Genomic DNA, 20,316 nt, shown 5'->3' on the forward strand with positions numbered 1-20,316 from the left:
CGACGACGCCTCTTCCTCTCCCAGTCAATCACGCCACGACTCATGATGGTTTGGCATTTCCATACGCACCCACGCCACGGCCCATGGGTTACGAATATTAAACGGGTTGGCCCGATCTTAAACAGTCTGATTTTCTACGGTGAAGATCTTAAACAGTCTGATTTTTTACGGTGAATGTTAGAAATATTGCATTTATTTTACCTTAATTAAAGGATTTTAATTTATTTTTGAGGCGCAAATGTTTGGAAATAATAATGCTCTTTAATAATCATAAATGGTATTTGTGATCCATCAACAGTTTAAAGTTTCGTTCCATTAATAATTAGTATGATACATTCTGGATAGTACTTGATATGGATAATCAAATCTTAATCTCAAAAGATGATCCAAACAATGAGAGGAGGAAAAAGAAGTTAAGAAAATCATGGAATAGGGATTTATTATGCTTTCCAACAATATAATTATCACTAATGTGTTTTAACTGTAGCTGTCACGGGTCATGAATTCATGTAATATTGTGGATCAATTATGTAATTTTTAATAATTTATTTTAATCTTTAAAGTTTAATTTTGTACTATTTGATTATAATTAAAGGTCAATTACTTTTAATTTTTTAATTAATGGTGGAATTAAAAGAAGATGGACCAACATGGATGATGTAACAGAGCATTTTAAAAAAATATACTTAGCTCCTTAAACTTTAAACATTAACATAAATTATACATCTCTTTAAATTTATATAAAAAAAATTAATTTTGATACAAAAGCTTATTTTTATTATTTTTTCAGCCCTTGATTTTCTTTTGGCCTTCTTTTGTTTTTTTAATATATATATATATATATATATATATATATATATATATATAAAAGTTAAGTATAAATTTAAAAGAAAAATATTATTTAACCCATTTGAGTTCATGATCCGGATTATAAATTTGACAAATTAAGCCACAACTCATAGACTATTTTTTTAATTTTATTTTTAATGTTTTTTAAATAATCTTTAAATTTATATTTTAATTAATATCACTCATACATGGATTTTTTTTATTTGCTTATTTAACCTTTTTTATAGAGATTTTTTTAAAAAAATTATTTTGTATGTGTTTAATTTTTTGAGCAATTTTTCATATTATTGTAATATGAAAAATAATGTTTGAAAGAGATTATTGAAATTATTTTTATATTTGATATAAAAAAACACATTTGCATGATGTATTTTAGAAAATAAAAATTATTTATTTTTGGTAGAAAAAAAAGGCATAAATTCAAAAAAAAAAGGTTAAGGTTAAATATTTTCATACTCATTTATCTTTTACTTTTCAAAGAAATATTATCTTTCTATTTCAATACTTAATTAGTATTAATGATTTTTTGATGATTTATATTTTATTAAGCATAAGCAATATTCTTATGTTTTTCAACTAAAAAAGCTGCAATATAATAAAATATATCCGTAATATGAACACTGAAATCGTGTACATGACATAACACTGATTACAAAGCTAGTTTCTTATCCTATCCACGAGGGAGTCATATATTTTATTTCTTCACAAATACCAAAAAAAACATAGGTATTTTTAATGTAAACGTGTCGTAGTTCATTAGGTAGTTTAATTTATTTTAAACCATGTTTAGTGTAAAGCTGCCATAAATGATTGTTGATTTTGAGGGAAATAATTATTAATCTACGACCTCGTGTTTGTTGGTGCGTTAAATTAAGGAAGAAAACTTATCTCTTGTTGAAAAGGCCCAAGGCCTGGTGACTATAAAGGAAGCCCACGAAGCCCAGTTACAATTGAAATTTAAAACTTATCGAAACCCTAAACAAAAACAATTAACAAGCTGTTTGGAAACGTAAGCTGTGTGAGTAAAAAAATAAAAAATCTTGAATTATGAAAAAAACTCGATTAAATCGATTAAAAATTTAAACTGGTTTTTATTTTAAAAATCAAATTGAATCAAAACCGATCAGTTTGAATCGGTTTCAGTTTTTTTAAAAAATTTTGGTTTGGTTATTTTTTTATAAAAATCGAACTGAAAATGATCACCCCTGGATCAACCTGTATTTCTAAAAATTTCAAAAAAAAATTATATGTTTTGGATCGTTTTGATGTGCTGGTTTTAAAAATAATTTTTAAAAAATAAAAAATATATTATTTTAATATATTTCAGTATGAAAAGTAGTTTGTAATGGTAAACACATTTTAAAACTGTTTCTAAACCCTAAGCTAGCCAAACCCGGGCATTTATTAAAAGAGGTGGAAGGCAAATCATAGGCAGAAAATTCAAGTCCTTGTTTAGTGGTTGGATTTGTTCGCTGTCCGATGAGCAATATGACAGCAACGAGCAACCTCAATCAGCATCCACACTGTTGATCCGAGATGTGTCCTCACCATGAGTGCCTTGTTAAATGGGAAGGTAGTCCCCTAATCCTATGTTACTGTAGACACAATTTTTATTATTTGACGTGTATAAATATTTAGTTTTATTAAAATATATGATTTGTATAATTTTTATTTAAAATATTTTTACAAGTGAATAAAATAATCATTTCCTTGAATGCTTAATTTATTTGTGAAATCAAGTTAAGATTTACACTTTATAAGAGCATAAATTTAGACGAGTAATGCAGAGCGAAACTTGATGATTTCGTTATCTGAAAAGCATCTTTAATGTTAAATAAATCTTACGAGGTTTTTAGACTTGATTCAACAAATTTTTGTTTTTTATAGACTTCAAGCGTATATAAAAAAGACTGTAAAGCTTTTAAGAGAGCTTCTTTACTTAAAAAAACTTGTCTTGAAGAAAATTTTGCATCTAGAAAAATTCTCTCATGTTGTCTAAGGTGAGGTCCTCTATTTGTATAGATTTCTAGGGGTTCACATATTATTTTCTAATATCACGTGATATTATTATATTGATTAATCTTTATTTATAGGATCTTGTATTTATGACAAGATATCTTAAATATCTCTTCTCATGTGTTAACCTTTCAATGGCCAAGAAATATATAAAAGACCTATTTATTTTTCAAGTCACTTATTTCAATTTTATTTTATCATTTTATATAAAAATAAAATAAAAATGACACACGGAGAATTTTGATTGGTAGAAAGTTTTTGTGTTCTACATATGCCCTCTTGAAACAAGTTTACTTAGACTTCAAAATAAGTGGACATGTCTCGGAAAATTATTGCTAGGAGGGTTTTATACTTTGAATATATTTTTCAATAAAATCTGATTTGATCATATTAAATTCTTACAATGAATTAACATAAATATTTTTATAATGAAAAATAAAATATAATTGCCAAAATTAAAAATTTAAATATAAAATTAACATTGAATGTCTAATTCGAAGCAAAAATATATTTTAGGGACCAAATAAAATTTACCCTCAGTATCCAACAATTTTGACCGTCCTGTAGACTACTTTCTCCCATTAAAAATAATTATTGGGGGATCTTATTTTAAATGTGTCATCATCTTGAATTCAATGGCCTATTCCTTCCATGATTTTGATTTGCGGTTGATAAGTTATGGCCCTTCAAAGATTTCATGTCTTGGTTTTCATGCGCTCGAATGCTGTCAATTTGCTTTGCAAAACCTCACACGTCTTAGTCTTTGCTTAACGGCCTTGAACGTGGCAATAAACAGCAAAGGCGAGAATAAGGGTAACCTTTTTTCTTTTTCTTTTTTTTTCTTTACCACTTGGTCTCCTGACTTTAGCTCCAATTGCGAGTCTTTAAAGATAGGAGATTTATAACTTGGGATAAAATATTAAATTATAAAATTAAATTTAAATATATTGTTTGAAATATAAGAAATCTTAACTATTTTACTCTTAATCCGAAACCATGGATAAAGAAAATCAATTCTAAGAACTTGGAGGTCTCGGGTGTTTTGAAAATTTTCTGAAATTGCTAGTAGCTTTTCATGTAAAAACATTAGAAAAAGCATAGTTTTGAAATCCGGTCTGACTCGAGACTGGAACCGGGTCTAGTTGAAGAAAAAATAGGGAAAGGAAAAACTCGGTGTGACCCGGTAAGACTCGATCAAAACCCGGTTGCAACTCGTTGACTGTTGTTATTTTTTACTAAAATGATATCGTTTTGATTATAAAAAAAAGACTTGAACTGAACAACCTGGTCAAAACCCGGAATCTGGGCCTTGAACCGGGCCTGCCACTGAACCGGATCTAAAAACTATGAAAAAAGTGCTTGTTTTGTTGACTTAATTTAATCCAGTAAACATTGATACAAATATGAATAATGTATTCTTGTTTCTTGACAAATTGCAATTATCCTTATGGATTGAATGTGATTTCACCTTTACATACATGTAAATGCAATCTATTTGTAAAATTATTTTTTGAATGGGAGATTTTTTTGGGTGGTAGAGGCAAGTTATTGACAGAACTGGTATCCGATGCCGTAGAAATTAAAAAGAGCTGGATATTTTTGGAAAATGATTTTTAATATCAATTATAATTTAATCACTTGAGCAAATTAGAGGGTCTCCCTCTTGACTGTTTTTATTGATTTTTTTATAAATTAAATTTTATTTGGAATTCAATTCAATACCTAAAAAGTTCCAAACACGTGAATTTATTTAACCATGTGAATTGAATTTAATTCTAATAATTCCCAGCAACTTATTTGAAGATATAGTACAAGTAAATTATTTTTATTTAAGGATGTTTGAGAATATAGTAGTGGTTATTTTTCACTTGAATATACATCAAAATATTATTTTTTTTTTACACTAGAAAATTAAAATAACCAGAAAATATAAAAAAATAATTTTTAAATTTTAACAAAAAAATAAATTGAATTGTCTAGCTAAAACACACCTTTCATATAATTATTTAACATTTGTTTGATATCTCGAGACAAAATATATTAAAATAAATAAAACAAAGAGATATATTTCTTATATATATAACAATATTTTATATTTACATCTTTGGTTTTATTTTATATATATATATATATATATATATATATATATATATATATGGGAGACAGTCAACAGTATATATGCAGCGTCACCACTCCCTCGTGGTTGATTCGCGTGCTGTCAATTTTTCTTTTCGTGATAATCATTATCATCACTGCCAATACAACTATGTCAATGTACGAGATTTGTCTTCATTTAAAGAGCTGCGCTGTGAGTAACTGTACTGGAAAACTGTCGTCTTAAGGTCTCTCACTTGAGTACCTGTTGTGCTGCTCATGCTTTTGCTGTCACAAATTCGAATCTTGGTCTTTATTTCGCTCCATTTATTTACTCTGACAAAGTTTCCTTATTTCTCATTAATTTTACATCAACTTGTTTACCCTCGATTTAAATCCTCTCCTTACAGGACCACTTGTTAAAATAAACATCTCTCTCTCTCTCTCTATATATATATATATAGAAAAATGAGATAATCTCACTTAAATTACTATATAAATCTAAAAAGCTAAAATGACATCACCGTGCATACATGTCCACTTATACAAACTATTTTTTCTAGATGGCTGCTAGATAATTGTATGCACTATGCTTTGTTTTGCTTCGGGTTAAATTTTTTCTGGAAATAAAAAAATATTTAGGTATTGTTAATATATTTTTTTAATAAAAAAAATCAAAACTATACAGGAATTAATTTGATATGATCTAATTAACTTAACAGGTCCAAAAACAACCCGAATGATCGAAAAATATATAGTTTAACTAAGAAAAAATCAAGACTTTTTTTTTTAAGTATTGAAACAAACAGCAATATATTAGATACACTTGGATCAACCTGTCAAATCTGTTACCCAAGTCATGAGACATTGATAACCTTATAGAAAGCAAAATATTTTTTTTTATTAAATTCAATTTTCAATCAACTTAATGTTGAAGAATGAAACTGAAAACTAAATTCAACTAAAAAATTTAGCACATCGAGATAAATTATGAAGCTCAGTTCACAATTAACCCAATGTTGAAAGATGAACTTAATTTTTTTTTTTTTGAAAAATGACACAAAAATTCACCCAAGTTAACAACACAAACTCGTGGCCCGAGTTATTAGACTAGGAAAGCCTCATAGAATGCACACTAAAAAAATTATAAAACCTAGTTCTCAATCAACTCGATATTAAAAAGAAAATCAATTAAAAAATAACTCAAGTCAATCAGCTTAACCCGTGACCTGGGTTATAAGATTGTGATAACCTTATAAAAAATAAATAAAAAATAAATTATGAAGTTCAATTCTCAATCAACCCAATGTTAAAATATTAAAATGAAAATAAAATCAAATAAAAAAAGAATAAAAACAATAACTCAGGTCAACCTATCAAATCTGAGTAAAGAGACTGGGATAACACCATATAACTACGTTAAAAAAAATATAAACCATGTTATTTTTTCTTGTATGTGATAAAATATTTGAAATGATGATTACAAACTCGACCAATGTATCCAAATAAATTAATTAACTAGCATAAACATTAACAATGAAAAAAAACAGTTGGTGTGACTTGTTCGACCAAGTAAGGAGACAATAAACTGGCTGTCTAACTCAAAATGATGATCTGGTTGAAAAAGAAAAACGCATGTCATTCTAGTCTTGTTTAACTCTAGCTTAAATGTGAAAAACAAAGAATTGCCAGGTGATTAAACCGGAAAAAAAACCTAGGTAGTGAAATGAAAAAACAAAAATAAATTATATCTACCTGGGTTAACACGTGAAATTTACAAACTGGGTAATGGACATGAGTCATAATGAGTTAACATGTCTGGATAATTTATCTTTCTTTTTCCTTCTCTCATTCTTTTCCTAATATGACCTTTATTAAGTTTTAATTTACCACAAATTGGATTACATCTAGAAGCAAGTAAAAGAATTATAAAAGAATTTAAGTTAAAACTTTAAAAATATATCGTACTATATTGATCCTAGTAAGTTTTAATCAATAAACAAAATTTAGAACTTAGGTCAAAATATAATACCAATCATGCATTTTTTTTTAAGCTAAGCAATAAAAAATGATGCAATTGTTTTATTTTTATTTTTTTGAAGGTAAATAAAAAAAATCAATGATAACAAAAGCTAAATTACATTTTTTTTCAATTCACGAGGGAAATGAATTAAAGAAACCCTACATGTTATGTCACGACCCGTCGAATCAGCGATTCGCACCAAGGGCTTAACATGGTCTAATAATTTCTTTTAATAAATTTATGTTGCACCTAGATATAGACCAAAAAAATTTCAAAAAAAAACCATCAAAGCTCAAGTGTGCGGGCCTAACGACCCAGCGCGTTAGGGCTTATGAAAAAAAGAGCCCATGCACTTGGGCCAGGTGACCCAAACCACGTGCACCTGACCTTATATATTTTTTAAAATTTTCTAGATATTACGAGCCAATATCTAGAAATCAACTTATCAACCTAAAAAACTCTAAAAATAGCTTCAAAACATGAAATCAAACCGAGTTAGATTTTTCTTCCTCGACTTTGATCTACTTTTTAGGTAATATCAAGGTTTGAAGCAACCAACATTCAACTTTTTTAATCAAATGAAACCCGTGGACACAAACATCAACAAATTTGGTGGCTAAAATATGCGAAAATAATGATTCTCTCTCTCTCTCTCTCTCTCTCTATGCTGAAATCCAATGAAAATTTCTCTCCTTAAAAAACCAGGGACTTAAAAACAATAGAATTGAAGTTGTGTACCACAATTAAATTTAAAAAACATAAGGGATCGAGAAGGTCTAATTTTATAAATTGAAGGATTACAGTTTATTTTTTATGTTGACTTTAAACACACCACTCATTTCCGACACCTTTTTTAAGCTGGTCCCTTGTCTTTTAATTTTGTCGTTATTTAATAAAATTGATGCGATTGAGTGTTAATTTTACAACTAAAAGACACGATCGAAAAAAAAATAATTAAAATTCACTCTCTCTCTCTCTCTCTATATATGCTGAAATCCAACAAAAAATTCTCTTCTTAAGAAACCCAGGGACTTAAAAACAGTAGAATTGAAGTTGTGTATTAAAATTGAATTTAGAAAAACATAAGGGATCGAGAAGGTCTAATTTTATAAATTAGGGGATTAAAGTGTATTTTTTATACCGCCTTTAAACACACACTAATTTCCAACACTTTTTTCAAGTTGGTCCCTTGTCTTTTAATTTTATCATTGTTCAATAAAATTGATGCCATTGAGTGTTAATTTTACAACTAAAAGACACGTTCGGAAAAAAAATTAAAGGATAAAAATGAAAAAAATTAAAATAACACTGTTTTAGTGTATAATGCATTATGAGTGATTGAACAATATTTGACACTGTTAAAATCACCGTTTCATTTTAGTATATTTAGTTATAATAATAACTATCAGCATCCTTTGAACATATATTTTAATATTGTAAATTGGATATAGAATTAGAAAGAAAGAAAGGAGACAGAGTGTGTGTAAAGCACGGGGGTTTTAATAGCGTGGTGAAGTAAAATAGTTGCAAATCATGAAGTTAGTTAGAAAGAATGTCGTGGCCAAAACCGTAAAACACAGTGTGTAACCAATTAAAAAAGAAAAGGGTCCTCGACTTCTCTAACATCTTTTTCCCCGTACTCAACCTCGAGACGGCACTCTCTCCCCTACAGCACTGCAACACTCTCCCTCTCTGTAGAGTCTGGACAGGCACACACGCAGAGCTCATATGTTAATAAACCGTTTCCATTTCACTCTTTGTCACTCTCTCTCTCTCGGTTTCGAAACCCAAACGAACTAACAAATGCCGCAACTGACGGAGCTCAGCCGTGTGGACCCGCGGATCTGGCGAGCCTGTGCTGGATCCTCCGTTCAAATCCCCACCATTAATTCTAGGGTTTACTACTTCCCTCAGGGGCATCTCGAACAATCCTCATCGTCTACGGCGCCTCATCCCCCATTTCTCTCCAATCTCGCTCTCTCTAAACCCTTAATTTCTTGCCAAATCTCCGCCGTTGATTTCCTCGCCGATCCGGTAACCGATGAGGTCTTCATTAGACTTCTCCTTCTCCCTCTCCCTCTCAATAATCACTCCTGTAACCTCCCTATCTCCTTTCTAGAACCTTCTAGAAGTGAGGGTGGAGGTGTTAATGACGTCGATGACGATGAGAATAAGATTTTGGCCTTCGCTAAGATTCTAACGCCGTCAGATGCGAATAACGGTGGTGGTTTCTCCGTCCCGAGGTTCTGTGCCGACTCGATTTTCCCTCCGTTAAACTACCAGGCGGAGCCTCCGGTTCAGACTCTAACGGTCACCGATATTCACGGAATTAGTTGGGATTTCAGACACATTTATCGAGGGACGCCACGCAGGCACTTGCTAACTACTGGATGGAGTAAGTTTGTGAACAATAAGAAGTTGATTGCGGGTGACTCGGTGGTTTTTATGAGGAATTTGAAGGGAGAGATGTTTATTGGAGTGAGGAGGGCAGTTAGGCTTAATAACAGTGCCAGGTGGAGGGAGCAGATTGCTGGTGGCGGTGGAGAGGGCAAAGTGAAGGTAGAGGAGGGATTTTCGATGAGTGGGAGAGGGAGGTTGTCCCAGGAGGCTGTGGCGGAGGCTGTGGAGATGGCGGCTAAAGGTTTGCCGTTTGACGTTGTGTATTATCCGAGGGCAGGTTGGTACTCAGATTTTGTGGTGAGGGCTGAAGCGGTGGAGGCTGCCCTTGGTGTGTTTTGGACTGCCGGGATGAGAGTGAAGATGGCCATGGAGACTGAGGATTCTTCTAGAATGACTTGGTTTCAGGGGACTGTTTCGGGTACTGGCTTACCAGACTCTGGTGCATGGCGTGGCTCTCCTTGGCGCATGCTTCAGGCATGTATTTTATAATGTATCTGTTGATTTATCATTTTTGTTTGGTTTATAGTGTGATTGGTTAATTGTTTTTATACCGTTTATGGTCATGGAAAATAAATGATTTGGGTGGATAGCGGGATCATTTGCTTTTGAGGTAGGTAGCAGAAATTCATCCATTCTAAATGATTGTATATCTTTTTTAATAGTTCAAATGGCTTGCATATGCACTAAACATTACCTTCTAATTTTGACTTTGAACAGAAAAATGCTTTGGGATAATCTCCCCTGTTGCGATTTTTTGCTAATGATATCTGGAGTGTATATTAATCATTAAGAATCAATGAAAACGATGTCAGAGAAAATGAAGAACAGTTAATGGAGCAATGTATTTTATAAATTGGATATCTGATTCTGGGTGATGCTTGAAATGGTGGTATTCTTTTCACAGTTTCCCCGTTTTCTTAATTTTTTTTGTATGTTGTTTCCTGTGGCTCTGGTGCTTTGGGTATTGAGTTTTCAGGGCAGTGTAGTGCAGCTAAGCTACTGTGTCGTACCTTTTTTTGTCTTTGTTCTTCATTCTACCCCAGGCTACGTTGTTTATCTTCAAGCTATATGTTATGAAACGTGATTGAGGTTTTCTTCAATTCCTTGTGGAGAAGTACCACTTAAAGTTTTAAGAACTTGGTTTTCATTGAAATTAGAATATCGCTATGGAATTTGTTAAGGACTTCTGATTTGTTCCATGAGGCATTTGCCCTTTCATAGGGGCCATTTTATTTGCCCAATGTCAAGAAAGCTAGGTCAGGCAGATGTTATAATAGTTTGGGGTTCAATTAAGATTATTGTTAGAACAGGATTCAATTGCACATGCAAATTGGATATCAGCGTATGCTGTTTTAACTCTCTTACATCTTTTTCATGCTGTTCCTCTCTCTGATTTTATTTATGTCTAGGTTTTCACAATGTCTGCAGTTTGATTGTGAAGGTCTAGTAATTTTAACCAGATCTTTCAATCTTCTTAGTTCTCAAGTGTCTAAAAGTTTTAGGTCAAGTAATGAGCTTCACAAGTGACTATCTGTTAATGATTCAGTTATATAGTTGCCGATATATAAGCTTTAACATTCAGAAATTTCTTCATTATAACAGAGTGAAAACTTTTGATCTTTTTACCGTATTTTCTGCCTTTTCAACTTGTTTTTTCTCTGTTGCACAGATTACGTGGGATGAGCCTGAAGTTTTGCAGAATGCAAAGAGAGTGAGCCCTTGGCAAGTTGAATTTGTTGCAACCACTCCACAGCTTCAAGCTGCATTCCCCCCAATGAAGAAATTGAGATATCCAAATGATTCTAGGTTCCTGACAGATGGAGAACTTTTTTTTCCCATGTCAGATCTAACTAATTCAACTATGGGGCACACGAATGCTTCAATGTTGAATTATAGTACTTTTCCTGCTGGCATGCAGGGAGCCAGGCAAGATCCTTTTTCCACATTCGGTTTATCCAACTTTATAAGTGAAAATGCTCCTCAGGTGTTCAGTGACAGGGCCTTTGGAAACAACTTGGTCCCTAAGATGAAAAGAATGCCCAGTGAGATGAACATTGGCAGTTTGCAGTCTGAGAACTTATCACCTGAGAGCCAGAGTAGTGCATATTCTTTTGGCATAGGTTTTGTTGGAAACAGGGGCTTCAACCCCAAGAAAGTTGGAATTAACTCTATTCAGTTATTTGGTAAGATCATTCACATGGACCAGCCTGTTGAAAATGGTTTTGATGATGTTGGCTTCATGGATGACAGCAGTAAATGTTGCACTGAAACTGAAGGTGTTGATGCACTGGAACTTTCACTGACTTCCTCCTACACAGAACTACTCAACAGGATTGATGCCCAATGCCAAAGAGCTTCACCTGTTGAGGCATGTCCTACTTGAACAAGTAGTTCTGTAGCGCATGCATATAAGTAGCTGTGCAGGTATGTTTTTTGTGACTGGACCCCACAAACTCTATTATCTTAAACTTGCCTGAAATGTTACTTCTTTAAATTTGATTGTGCATCTTGGCTAGTTGTTTACAAATACTTAATTAATGATCAAGTTCCTATAATATGGTTACTGCCATGCAATTTCAACTAATTGAGCCTTATCTCAAATGTTCTTCATTTAGCTTTAATGTCATTACATTCTTTTCATGTATCATGCTTCCCTAGGAATTTGTTTTAATGTATCATGCACATGTTAATCTTGCACTAGATTTAGAGAGTGTGGTTCCAGTGTGAGCAATTCCTCACTGACACTTCTCCTTACATTTGTTCAGTATCTACGTTGATTTATAGATATCTTTAGATCTTTGCATTCTTTAACTTATTCCTAAGCAAACCTGTTTGTTGTTGAAATAAACTGCAGGTTTCTTTTTTCATTAGAAGGTAAATATGGTGTCCATTGAGGAGTAAGTGGTCCTGTTCTAATATACTAGTGACAATCAAATTAGTTGAAATAAACAGCTCTTTGACTTTCAGAAGCATAACATGGTACACTATACACAATTTTTTTTCTTGGGTCTTGATTTTCAAAGATATCTACAGCCAGTCAAATGCCTCTGAAGAACTAATTCTTTTTCTAATATAGTTTGTGCTGAGATGAATAGTCAAAACCATTTATTTGTTTTGAAGCAAAACAAAGTTCCAAAGGATTTCTATGGATTGCTGTGTAGTAAAAGCATCATGCTATATGGTTGATGGTCAATACTAGAAGAATCTGTTCAAATTCAAAAGTTCGGTGATGTACATTCCGAAGGATTTCTTCCAATCTCCTGATTTTATCATGTAATTGGGAATCAGATAATACAATTCCTGTTTAATATATAACAAGTTCTGCAAGTATTTTACTATTAAGAAGCAACTATAACTACATGATACAGCTTTCTTGCGAATGACCCACAAATGCCAAAAATCTCTTTTGATCCTGATATGCCAAAGACAGTTTTTATTTTACTGTCGGGTAATAGTTCCATTGATGGCAGATGAAAGGAAAAGACTATAAAAACTATTTTCAATCACTTTTGGCATTTGGTTGTCACGGAAAAGGGTGAGTGGATGAACAGACTTGTCATGTATTAAATCCAAAAGGACAAGAATATCTACTCTCTTCTCCTTTCATGAGCGCCACATTTATAGCTAGACTTGCCTTGTTTATTAGGAAATGATGAATTAAAATGCTTTATTATGACTCGTAGTGCTGGATTCGCTGTTCTTGATTAGCGTGGAGAAAAAGAACTGGAGCCGAAAAACAAATAGGCCTTTGTGCAGTTTCAGTGTGAAATTTTTTTATTTTATTTATCAAGAAGCCATTTCTGACACATACTCTGTTGGATCATCATGTTTGCAGGTTCTATCTGCATGCAGGGAGCTGACTTCTGAATAGACCCCTGCAGTAGTAACTGGTCTCTGTTGGTGTTAGTGTATGCTAGTTTGTTCTAGTTAGTGATGTTGAGAACTAAAGAGAATTGACTTGGCATATGTTTAAAATTTAGTGCTGGATATTCTTGTGGCATTTGCATGTTGTTGCCTTATTTCTTTGACCTGGAAATTGAATTGCGGTCCCCTCATTTGACCTAAAAATAAGAGATTCTTATTTTGCTGGTCATGGAGAATGATTGCTTCATCAGGAGGATACGTACATGAATATTACAGTTGTGTGCATTTACCGTTTAGTAGATACCAGCTGAGTTGAGTGGGCGTGGATAATTTTTACAATCTATTTTTTATTTAATTATATAATTATAAAAATACAAATTTGTAAAAAAATAAATAAAACTTTGAAATAAAAAATTATTATTATTATTATTATTATTTTTTATCAAAATCGTCTTCTCTAGTTCATGATTATTTATTTTTGTTTTGACAAAAAAAAAGGTTTTTTATTAGCAACATGGTTTATTAAATAAAAAAAAACCACACTTAGAAAGAATATTCGAAAAAACTATAATAATTTGAATTAAAACAAGAGTATGTAGATTTTTAATGAAAAATCTAGTTTTCTTTTTCGTGAACTTTTTTTATTTTAAAGAAAAACAAGCATTTCTGGTGAGAAGAATAGTTTTTTAAGTAAAAAATAAGGATATTCTGTATGCTATTGAAAGGAAAAAAAAAGAATAATTAATATGTAAAAATTTTATAATAAAAATGAAATTTTTTTTCTTTTGAATATTGTGATTACATTTAAAATCTTTTTTGCAAAACTATTAAAACATTCATTTGTTTGTACCAAACATATAAGGATAGTTTTTAGGTATTTTATAATAATTCTTGATTATTAGTGTGGTTGTAGTTGATTTTTTAAATTTTTTTTTAGAATATATTTAAATAATATTTTATTTTAAAATTTATTTTTAATATTAACATATCAAAATACTGAAAATATATAAAAAATTAATTTTAAATAAAATAATTTTAAATTTTAACCAATTTTTTTATTTGAACCGCACACCGAACAAAAGCTTAGTAGTGCTGGATAATTACTCAGCATAGGCATACAGTTATGTGTAAAAGATATGATTAACTTCAATACCCAAAAAAAAAAAAAAGGGAATATTTTTTCTTCCAATTCAATCTTTTGTTTTTAAATTTCCCTCTTTTTAAAACAAAGTTTCATTCACAATTTTTTTTAACGATCATTGGGGATATATTTAAATCAGCCAAGTACATAAAATCATGTTATAACAATATTTATATAATTTAATTTTAAACTTACATTAAATAAAGAGTTGGGTCGGGTCAACAAGTATTTTTTAATTAATTTAATTATTTTTTTTGATTTTGTATTTAGATTTATTTTTCTACTACTTAGCTAGGATATTTTTGAATTGATTAAGTCGATTACATTATATTAAAATAATTATTATATAATTTAATTTTAAATTTAGATTAGACTAGAAGTCGAGTAAAGTGATAATTTTTTTTATTAATTTTTTTATTATTATTTGAATAGTTAAAGTCAACTATATAATTTTAAGCCCATTTTACAAGGTGTACAAATAAACTAAGCAAATATTTGAATAAAAAAGTTTAACAATTAAGCATCTAAATCAAATTTAATATCAAATAATTTTTGGAATATTTTTTATTACATAAAATATAATTTTTTCGTTCTATCCTGCAACTTAACACGTGCGTGCAATCTAGTTAGTATAACTTCAAAAAATAATAAGAGGGAAATCATGGGAAGTAACCTGGGAAGAATCAAGATTTCATGATTTTCTGATGTTGAACGAAAATATTGTTTAAAGAAATGAATTAAACTCTTCTTTCCAGAAAAATCTGAGAGAGCGAGTGATCCAGAGTGGATCAGAGGTTCAAGAACTCCACTGCCTCATATTCAAACAGAGAGCTATGACCTATAGATAAATCATCAATTTTCTATGGCTATTTCCCTCTCTAACCACACTCTCTTAGCTCCTCCTCGCCTCTCCGCTTCTTCTTTCTCTTCAAAACCCTCCAAAACCCTAGAAACCAAAACCTCATCATTACCCCTTCAACCTCTACTCCACAGACCCCTCCGTCTCTGCAAACCCATCAATGCCTCCCTTCTCCCCAATTCCTCTCCAATCCCAATTAACTGCAAGAACAGGCGTTCTTTGAAGGCTTTTCTTGCACCTCAAGACTCTGTTCCTACTCCTATATACCGTATGTTTTTCTCCTCATTTTCCACCCGCTCTTATTAATCAAAGTAAACAACCAAGGTCATCAGTTTTGCTATTTTGTTTTGTTTTCTGTTGGAAAAAAGGGGAAGTTTCTTATCAAATCATTCTGTGATTTTATTTTCCCTTCCTTCTTATTTAGACAAATGAGAAGGAAGAAGGTCCGAAACGAGGACCCGGTCTGAAGAACCTTTTGAAGATTTACAGGCAGGCTATTTCTTGCGGAGATGAGAAGACCATGTTGGATATTGAGGCTAAGATAGGCGTCATAGAAAAAGAGAATAACGAATCAGTCAAGAAAGTGTCACCTTCATCGGCTGAGATAACCTCTGGGAAGGAGAAATGTATCCGTTTGCAAGCAGATTTTGATAATGTTAGGAAAAGGACGGAGAAAGAGAAGCTTAACATCAGGAGTGATGCCCAGGGAGAAGTGATTGAGAGCCTGCTGCCCGTGGTGGACAGTTTTGAGAGAGCAAAGCAACAAGTACAGCTGGAAACAGGTAAAGAAAAGAAGATTGATACAGGTTACCAGGGTATATACAAGCATTTTGCGGGCATGATGAGGAGCTTGCAGGTGGCTGCTGTGCCAACGGTTGGAAAGCCTTTTGATCCTTCGGTAAGTGAAAATTCCTCGAGTTTACTTCATTAGTGTTATGAACGATGCCTTTTCTTGTTTGTGCTGATGATTAACACTGGATATGAGATTGCGCGTAGGCTTGTGATTGATCTTGGTCTATGTATACTCTATTTTTATTGCCTCTACATATTGCAATGATTTCCAGAAATCGGTTTATGCATGAATAAAACAAACAACAAAACAAATAAATTCTGGACTGCAAGTGATATTTTTCCAAATTGAAAATAACTTGGAATTGGGGGAAGTTTGAGATTTTGATTAGCAGTTCAATTGCTAACCTCTGCTTCCTAGATTTACTTCCAGATTAGAAAGTCATCTTCATAGTGCTAGCTACCTATGATTTTTCAATTAACGGAATTCCATTTTTTTTTGCCCTATGAGAGCCACTGTATCATAAATGGTTTTGTCAGAATCATGAGTAGAACGTATATCTTCTGGGAGGGAAGGGTGGAATAATGCTTGTAAACTTGAGTAATATGGGTCTCAGCACTTGAACACATTCAACATTGGCTTCTGTTAATACTTGAGTTTGCCTCTATTTTCTTGTAGCTTGATGAGGCCATTGCACGTGAAGAGTCTCCAGAGTACAAAGAGGTAATTATAATTCAAGAATTCAGGCGTGGATTTCTCCTTGGAAATCGGTTAATAAGACCAGCTATGGTTAATCTATATCACGAAAAGATGGCACGATACCCGCTGAATCTACTCTTTCTGCACTCTGGAAGGGGCAGCATTTCTTGTTTACTGAAACGCTTTTCATGATAGCTCAAATTCGTTTGATGCAAAATACCAATCAACAATGATAATTGACGTGCGTGGAACGTTAACAACAATCATGCAACTTCAGATTGACACTGACTTCTCGAACAATTAACAACAATCATGAGACTACAGATTTTCTGAAACTTGATTCTCTGTTGGGAACCGAGGATGGCTGTAGTTTCTCATTCCTTTGCCATCCCTTTCTCCCCGTCTAGACAAGTGAAGTTCAATCTTCAGCTAATCCAGAGCTGTTTATCCTGCATTGCCACCAATCCTCCCATTAGATTTCATAATTTACTAAGGTAATGTTTGGAGTGCATTGGACTGAACAATTTATCCTATTGTCTGGTAGACATTGAACAAGACAGAACAACAAATTGTAATGACAATGACAGTAATACCTCTCTTGTCTAATGTTTTAAGTGAAGATTATAACACATATTTTAATCCTAAAAATTAATATATATATTTTTTTTAACTATCAAAGCATACATAAACATGCTGTTGTTTTCAACCAAAGATCCCACATTTCAGCATTTAATTTTGTTTTTAATAAGTAGCATGAAAGATAAACAAAAACACAAACATTCAACAATTTTCCTTTCTTTTCTTGCTGAACTTTCTCAGCAACCAAACAAGAAAATCAAACTTAAACCTTAGCTTCTACTATGATCCTAATAATTTGAAGAGCATCCTGCTGCCCACGAAGATAAGCACACAGCAACTGATGTTGAAGCCATTGATGATGTTTCAGAATTTGTCTTTCACGGTGATTTGACACCATTTCAGATTGATGATCATGAGGAGCATGAGTTTGCTGATGATTTTGATGTTTGAGAAGTTAAGGAAAATGTTAATGGCAGTATAGTTGATTGTGGTGAAGTGGATGCTGATTTTGAGCACTTCCTGGATGGGAGGGAGCACCATTTGGAAGGTGACAGTGTCAACAGTTCCCCAGTTGAAATAGAAGGACCCAACTATTCTCCAATATCTCATCATTATGTAAGGGATTCTAAGCATACTTTAACTAGTGAAAACAAGTGGTCCCAAGTTCATAAAGGCATGGAAGTTATTGTTGAAGTTGTCATTTCATAAATAACAACTCTTGTACAGAGAATTGGACAAGTTTATTCTATTCTTTTTAGTGGGACAAAAATTTCTCCCCCAGAACAACCTTGGATAGGACAAAAATTTATTTTTGTACTGTCAAAGTGCACCAAACAACTTCACAAAAAGTTATTGTTGAGGTTGTCAAGGAGAGATTGGGTACATGTGTTTTACAGTTTTTATTTTCTTGTTGCATTGATTTTCTCAGCAACCAAACACGAAAGCAAGAAAAAAGAAACACGTGCATTGAATGTCTGTGTGTGTGTGTGAGCGAGAGAGAGAGCTTTCTTGAGAGGAGAGTCTATTTAGTGTAGCAGAGTGAGTAAACTACCTTTTGGCAAGGGCATAGCCATTTCATAAATAACAACTCTTGTACAGAGAATTGAACAAGCTTATTCTATCCTTTTAGCGGGACAAAAATTTGTCCCCTAGAATAACCTTAAACCGGACAAAAATTGATTTTTGTACTGTCAAAGTGCACCAAACAACTTCACAAAAAAATTATCTTGTCCAGTCATCTTTTTCTATCATACCAAACACTCCCTAACATACCTAGCGTTTATTCATTGTTTCCATCACTCAATAATACACTAGATTCTTAGAGAAAGTTAAATTATATCATTGTGTTTCCCCAATACAGTCCCCTTATATCCATATTGTTCAATGAACACTATTTAAATCCCGGCGCTCCATTCTTCCCCTTCTAGGACTTGAGCATCAAAGACTAAATGCCCTTGCTAACTCCTATGATAACCTCAAATGCAAGTACCCATAATGTCAGAAACAAACCAAAAGAGGTTATTCTTCTTTTCGACTTGGCAGAGAACCAAAAACGAAGAAAGGGCCAGTGACCATTCCAAGTCACTTGTTTACAGAACCTGAGATTAAGTTTGTGGAGCTTGTCCAGATGAATCCTCTGTTCTTCGATGAGCCATGGGCAAACTGAGAAACCTAGTCTCCCTTTTACCATTACTACCTTAACCTTTTCTTCTTGGAAATCCTGACCACAGCAACGAGCTCTCAAACAACTATTATAATTCATCACAATTGACAAAGACAATAGTTTCTCAAGAACAAACTAACAAAACAGTATGCTGTATCTAAATAGAGATCGATCCACTCATACGGCATTCTATGTAAGGTTTGACTATCCATCTTACATTTCCTTCACAGATTATCTACCCCATACTAGGTCAACATTAGCCCTGAAAGAAGCAATATAAACCCATCCAAAAAATATAGAAGGTTAAAGACCGCATCCAGGGCAATAAAATCAATCAGCACAATGATCTAGAGCCTACCATCCATGGCAAAGATATCTCATGCTTTGCTTCGTGACCAGGTGTCAATAAAACAAATAAACACTCCTTGTGGGCTTCCTCAGCTGTAGTATTATTCAAGATCAACATAACAACTGGAAACCCCATACCAGTAGTTTTAGGATAAAAACTAGCACAGCTCACATTCCAGGCTATTGAGGCATCATCATAAAATTACTTGATTTAATTCTAGCTTAAAAGCGTACTTTGTGAATATATATATATATATATATAAACAGAAACCATATAATTGACTATCTACATAAATCGAAGAATAGAACTTTCAAATTCTGACTCCAACCTAAATTTTTAATTTAATAATATAAAACAATGAGCAAAAAAGGAAAAAAAAGAAAAAGAGTAAACATAAAAAATTACCCAGCAGGAGTGGAATTTCGGGCATCAATGGTATTATAAATTCTTGATATTCGACGGGTCAGTGGCTTAGGCTTCGTGAGTTTTTTACGCAGGCCGAAAATCTCTTGAACCAAAGGCACATGTACCAGCACTAGCTTCCATGCTAAAAACCACCCTGATCATCAAATTTCCACCAGTCAAATCCTCAAATTACAGTCACCCACGAAACAAAAAAGGAACAAAATACATACCAATAGAGATAAACGAAGTCACAAACAAGATTGCGAGAGCAGGACGTAAAACTAACAAGCCCAAATAATCCCAAAGAGAAGGAGAAGGAGAAGACGGGGAGAAGGAGGAGACCTCCATTCCATCGACACAAGCAAGCAACCACTTTAGAGTTTAGACAGCTAAGTGTTTGATGGATTGATATGTAAGCAAAATTAATGGGATCCGGCCCATAGGGAGACTGGACATTTGGGCCCAAACCATAATCGCTCTCTACGTCAAGGTCGGTCAGAGTTTATTGAAAAATAAAAAATAAAAAAGACGCGCAGGTGTAACTGTCACTGAACCTGACCTAAATTTAGTCCGCGTGAGCTTAAC

The 20,316-nt window shown here is 32.7% G+C and overlaps 3 protein-coding genes and 1 long non-coding RNA gene across 10 annotated transcripts; 2 read left to right on the plus strand and 2 right to left on the minus strand.

Moving 5' to 3' along the window:
* The first annotated feature begins 8,554 nt into the window (after window positions 1–8,554).
* Window positions 8,555–13,382, plus strand: LOC133695132 (auxin response factor 17-like). 6 transcript variants are annotated; one of them, XR_009842370.1, is made up of 4 exons: window positions 8,555–9,856; window positions 11,052–11,806; window positions 12,237–12,279; window positions 13,218–13,382. XR_009842370.1 is itself a non-coding variant. In XM_062116962.1 (3 exons), exons 1-2 carry the CDS (start codon window positions 8,786–8,788, stop codon window positions 11,763–11,765), a joined length of 1,785 nt encoding a protein of 594 aa, XP_061972946.1. In that variant the 5' UTR covers window positions 8,555–8,785; the 3' UTR covers window positions 11,766–11,806; window positions 12,237–13,382. The 6 variants fall into 6 exon arrangements, 3 of the variants coding, with proteins under 3 accessions (XP_061972946.1, XP_061972947.1, XP_061972945.1); XR_009842371.1 differs by having other exon boundaries at window positions 12,237–12,256; XR_009842369.1 differs by having other exon boundaries at window positions 11,052–12,279.
* Window positions 13,383–15,249: 1,867 nt separating this feature from the next.
* LOC133694335 (uncharacterized) lies at window positions 15,250–17,405 on the plus strand. Its single transcript, XM_062115830.1, has 3 exons — window positions 15,250–15,495; window positions 15,671–16,144; window positions 16,715–17,405. Exons 1-3 carry the CDS (start codon window positions 15,250–15,252, stop codon window positions 16,925–16,927), a joined length of 933 nt encoding a protein of 310 aa, XP_061971814.1. The 3' UTR covers window positions 16,928–17,405.
* LOC133694587 (uncharacterized) lies at window positions 16,941–20,129 on the minus strand. Of its 2 annotated transcripts, none has more exons than XM_062116154.1 (3): window positions 19,962–20,129; window positions 19,732–19,873; window positions 16,941–17,184 (listed from the first exon to the last, which is right to left on the minus strand). In XM_062116154.1, the coding sequence occupies exons 1-3, from the start codon at window positions 20,077–20,079 to the stop codon at window positions 17,154–17,156; spliced, it is 291 nt and encodes a 96-aa protein (XP_061972138.1). In that variant the 5' UTR covers window positions 20,080–20,129; the 3' UTR covers window positions 16,941–17,153. The 2 variants fall into 2 exon arrangements, with proteins under 2 accessions (XP_061972138.1, XP_061972137.1); XM_062116153.1 differs by having other exon boundaries at window positions 19,732–19,885; window positions 19,962–20,127.
* On the minus strand, window positions 18,354–19,725 carry LOC133694588 (uncharacterized). The gene is made up of 2 exons (XR_009842309.1): window positions 19,336–19,725; window positions 18,354–19,239 (listed from the first exon to the last, which is right to left on the minus strand). It is a non-coding gene; the product is annotated as an uncharacterized LOC133694588 (long non-coding RNA).
* Window positions 20,130–20,316: the final 187 nt, after the last annotated feature.

Source organism: Populus nigra, chromosome 5 (assembly GCF_951802175.1).
Source record: "Populus nigra chromosome 5, ddPopNigr1.1, whole genome shotgun sequence".
Lineage (NCBI taxonomy): Eukaryota > Viridiplantae > Streptophyta > Magnoliopsida > Malpighiales > Salicaceae > Populus > Populus nigra.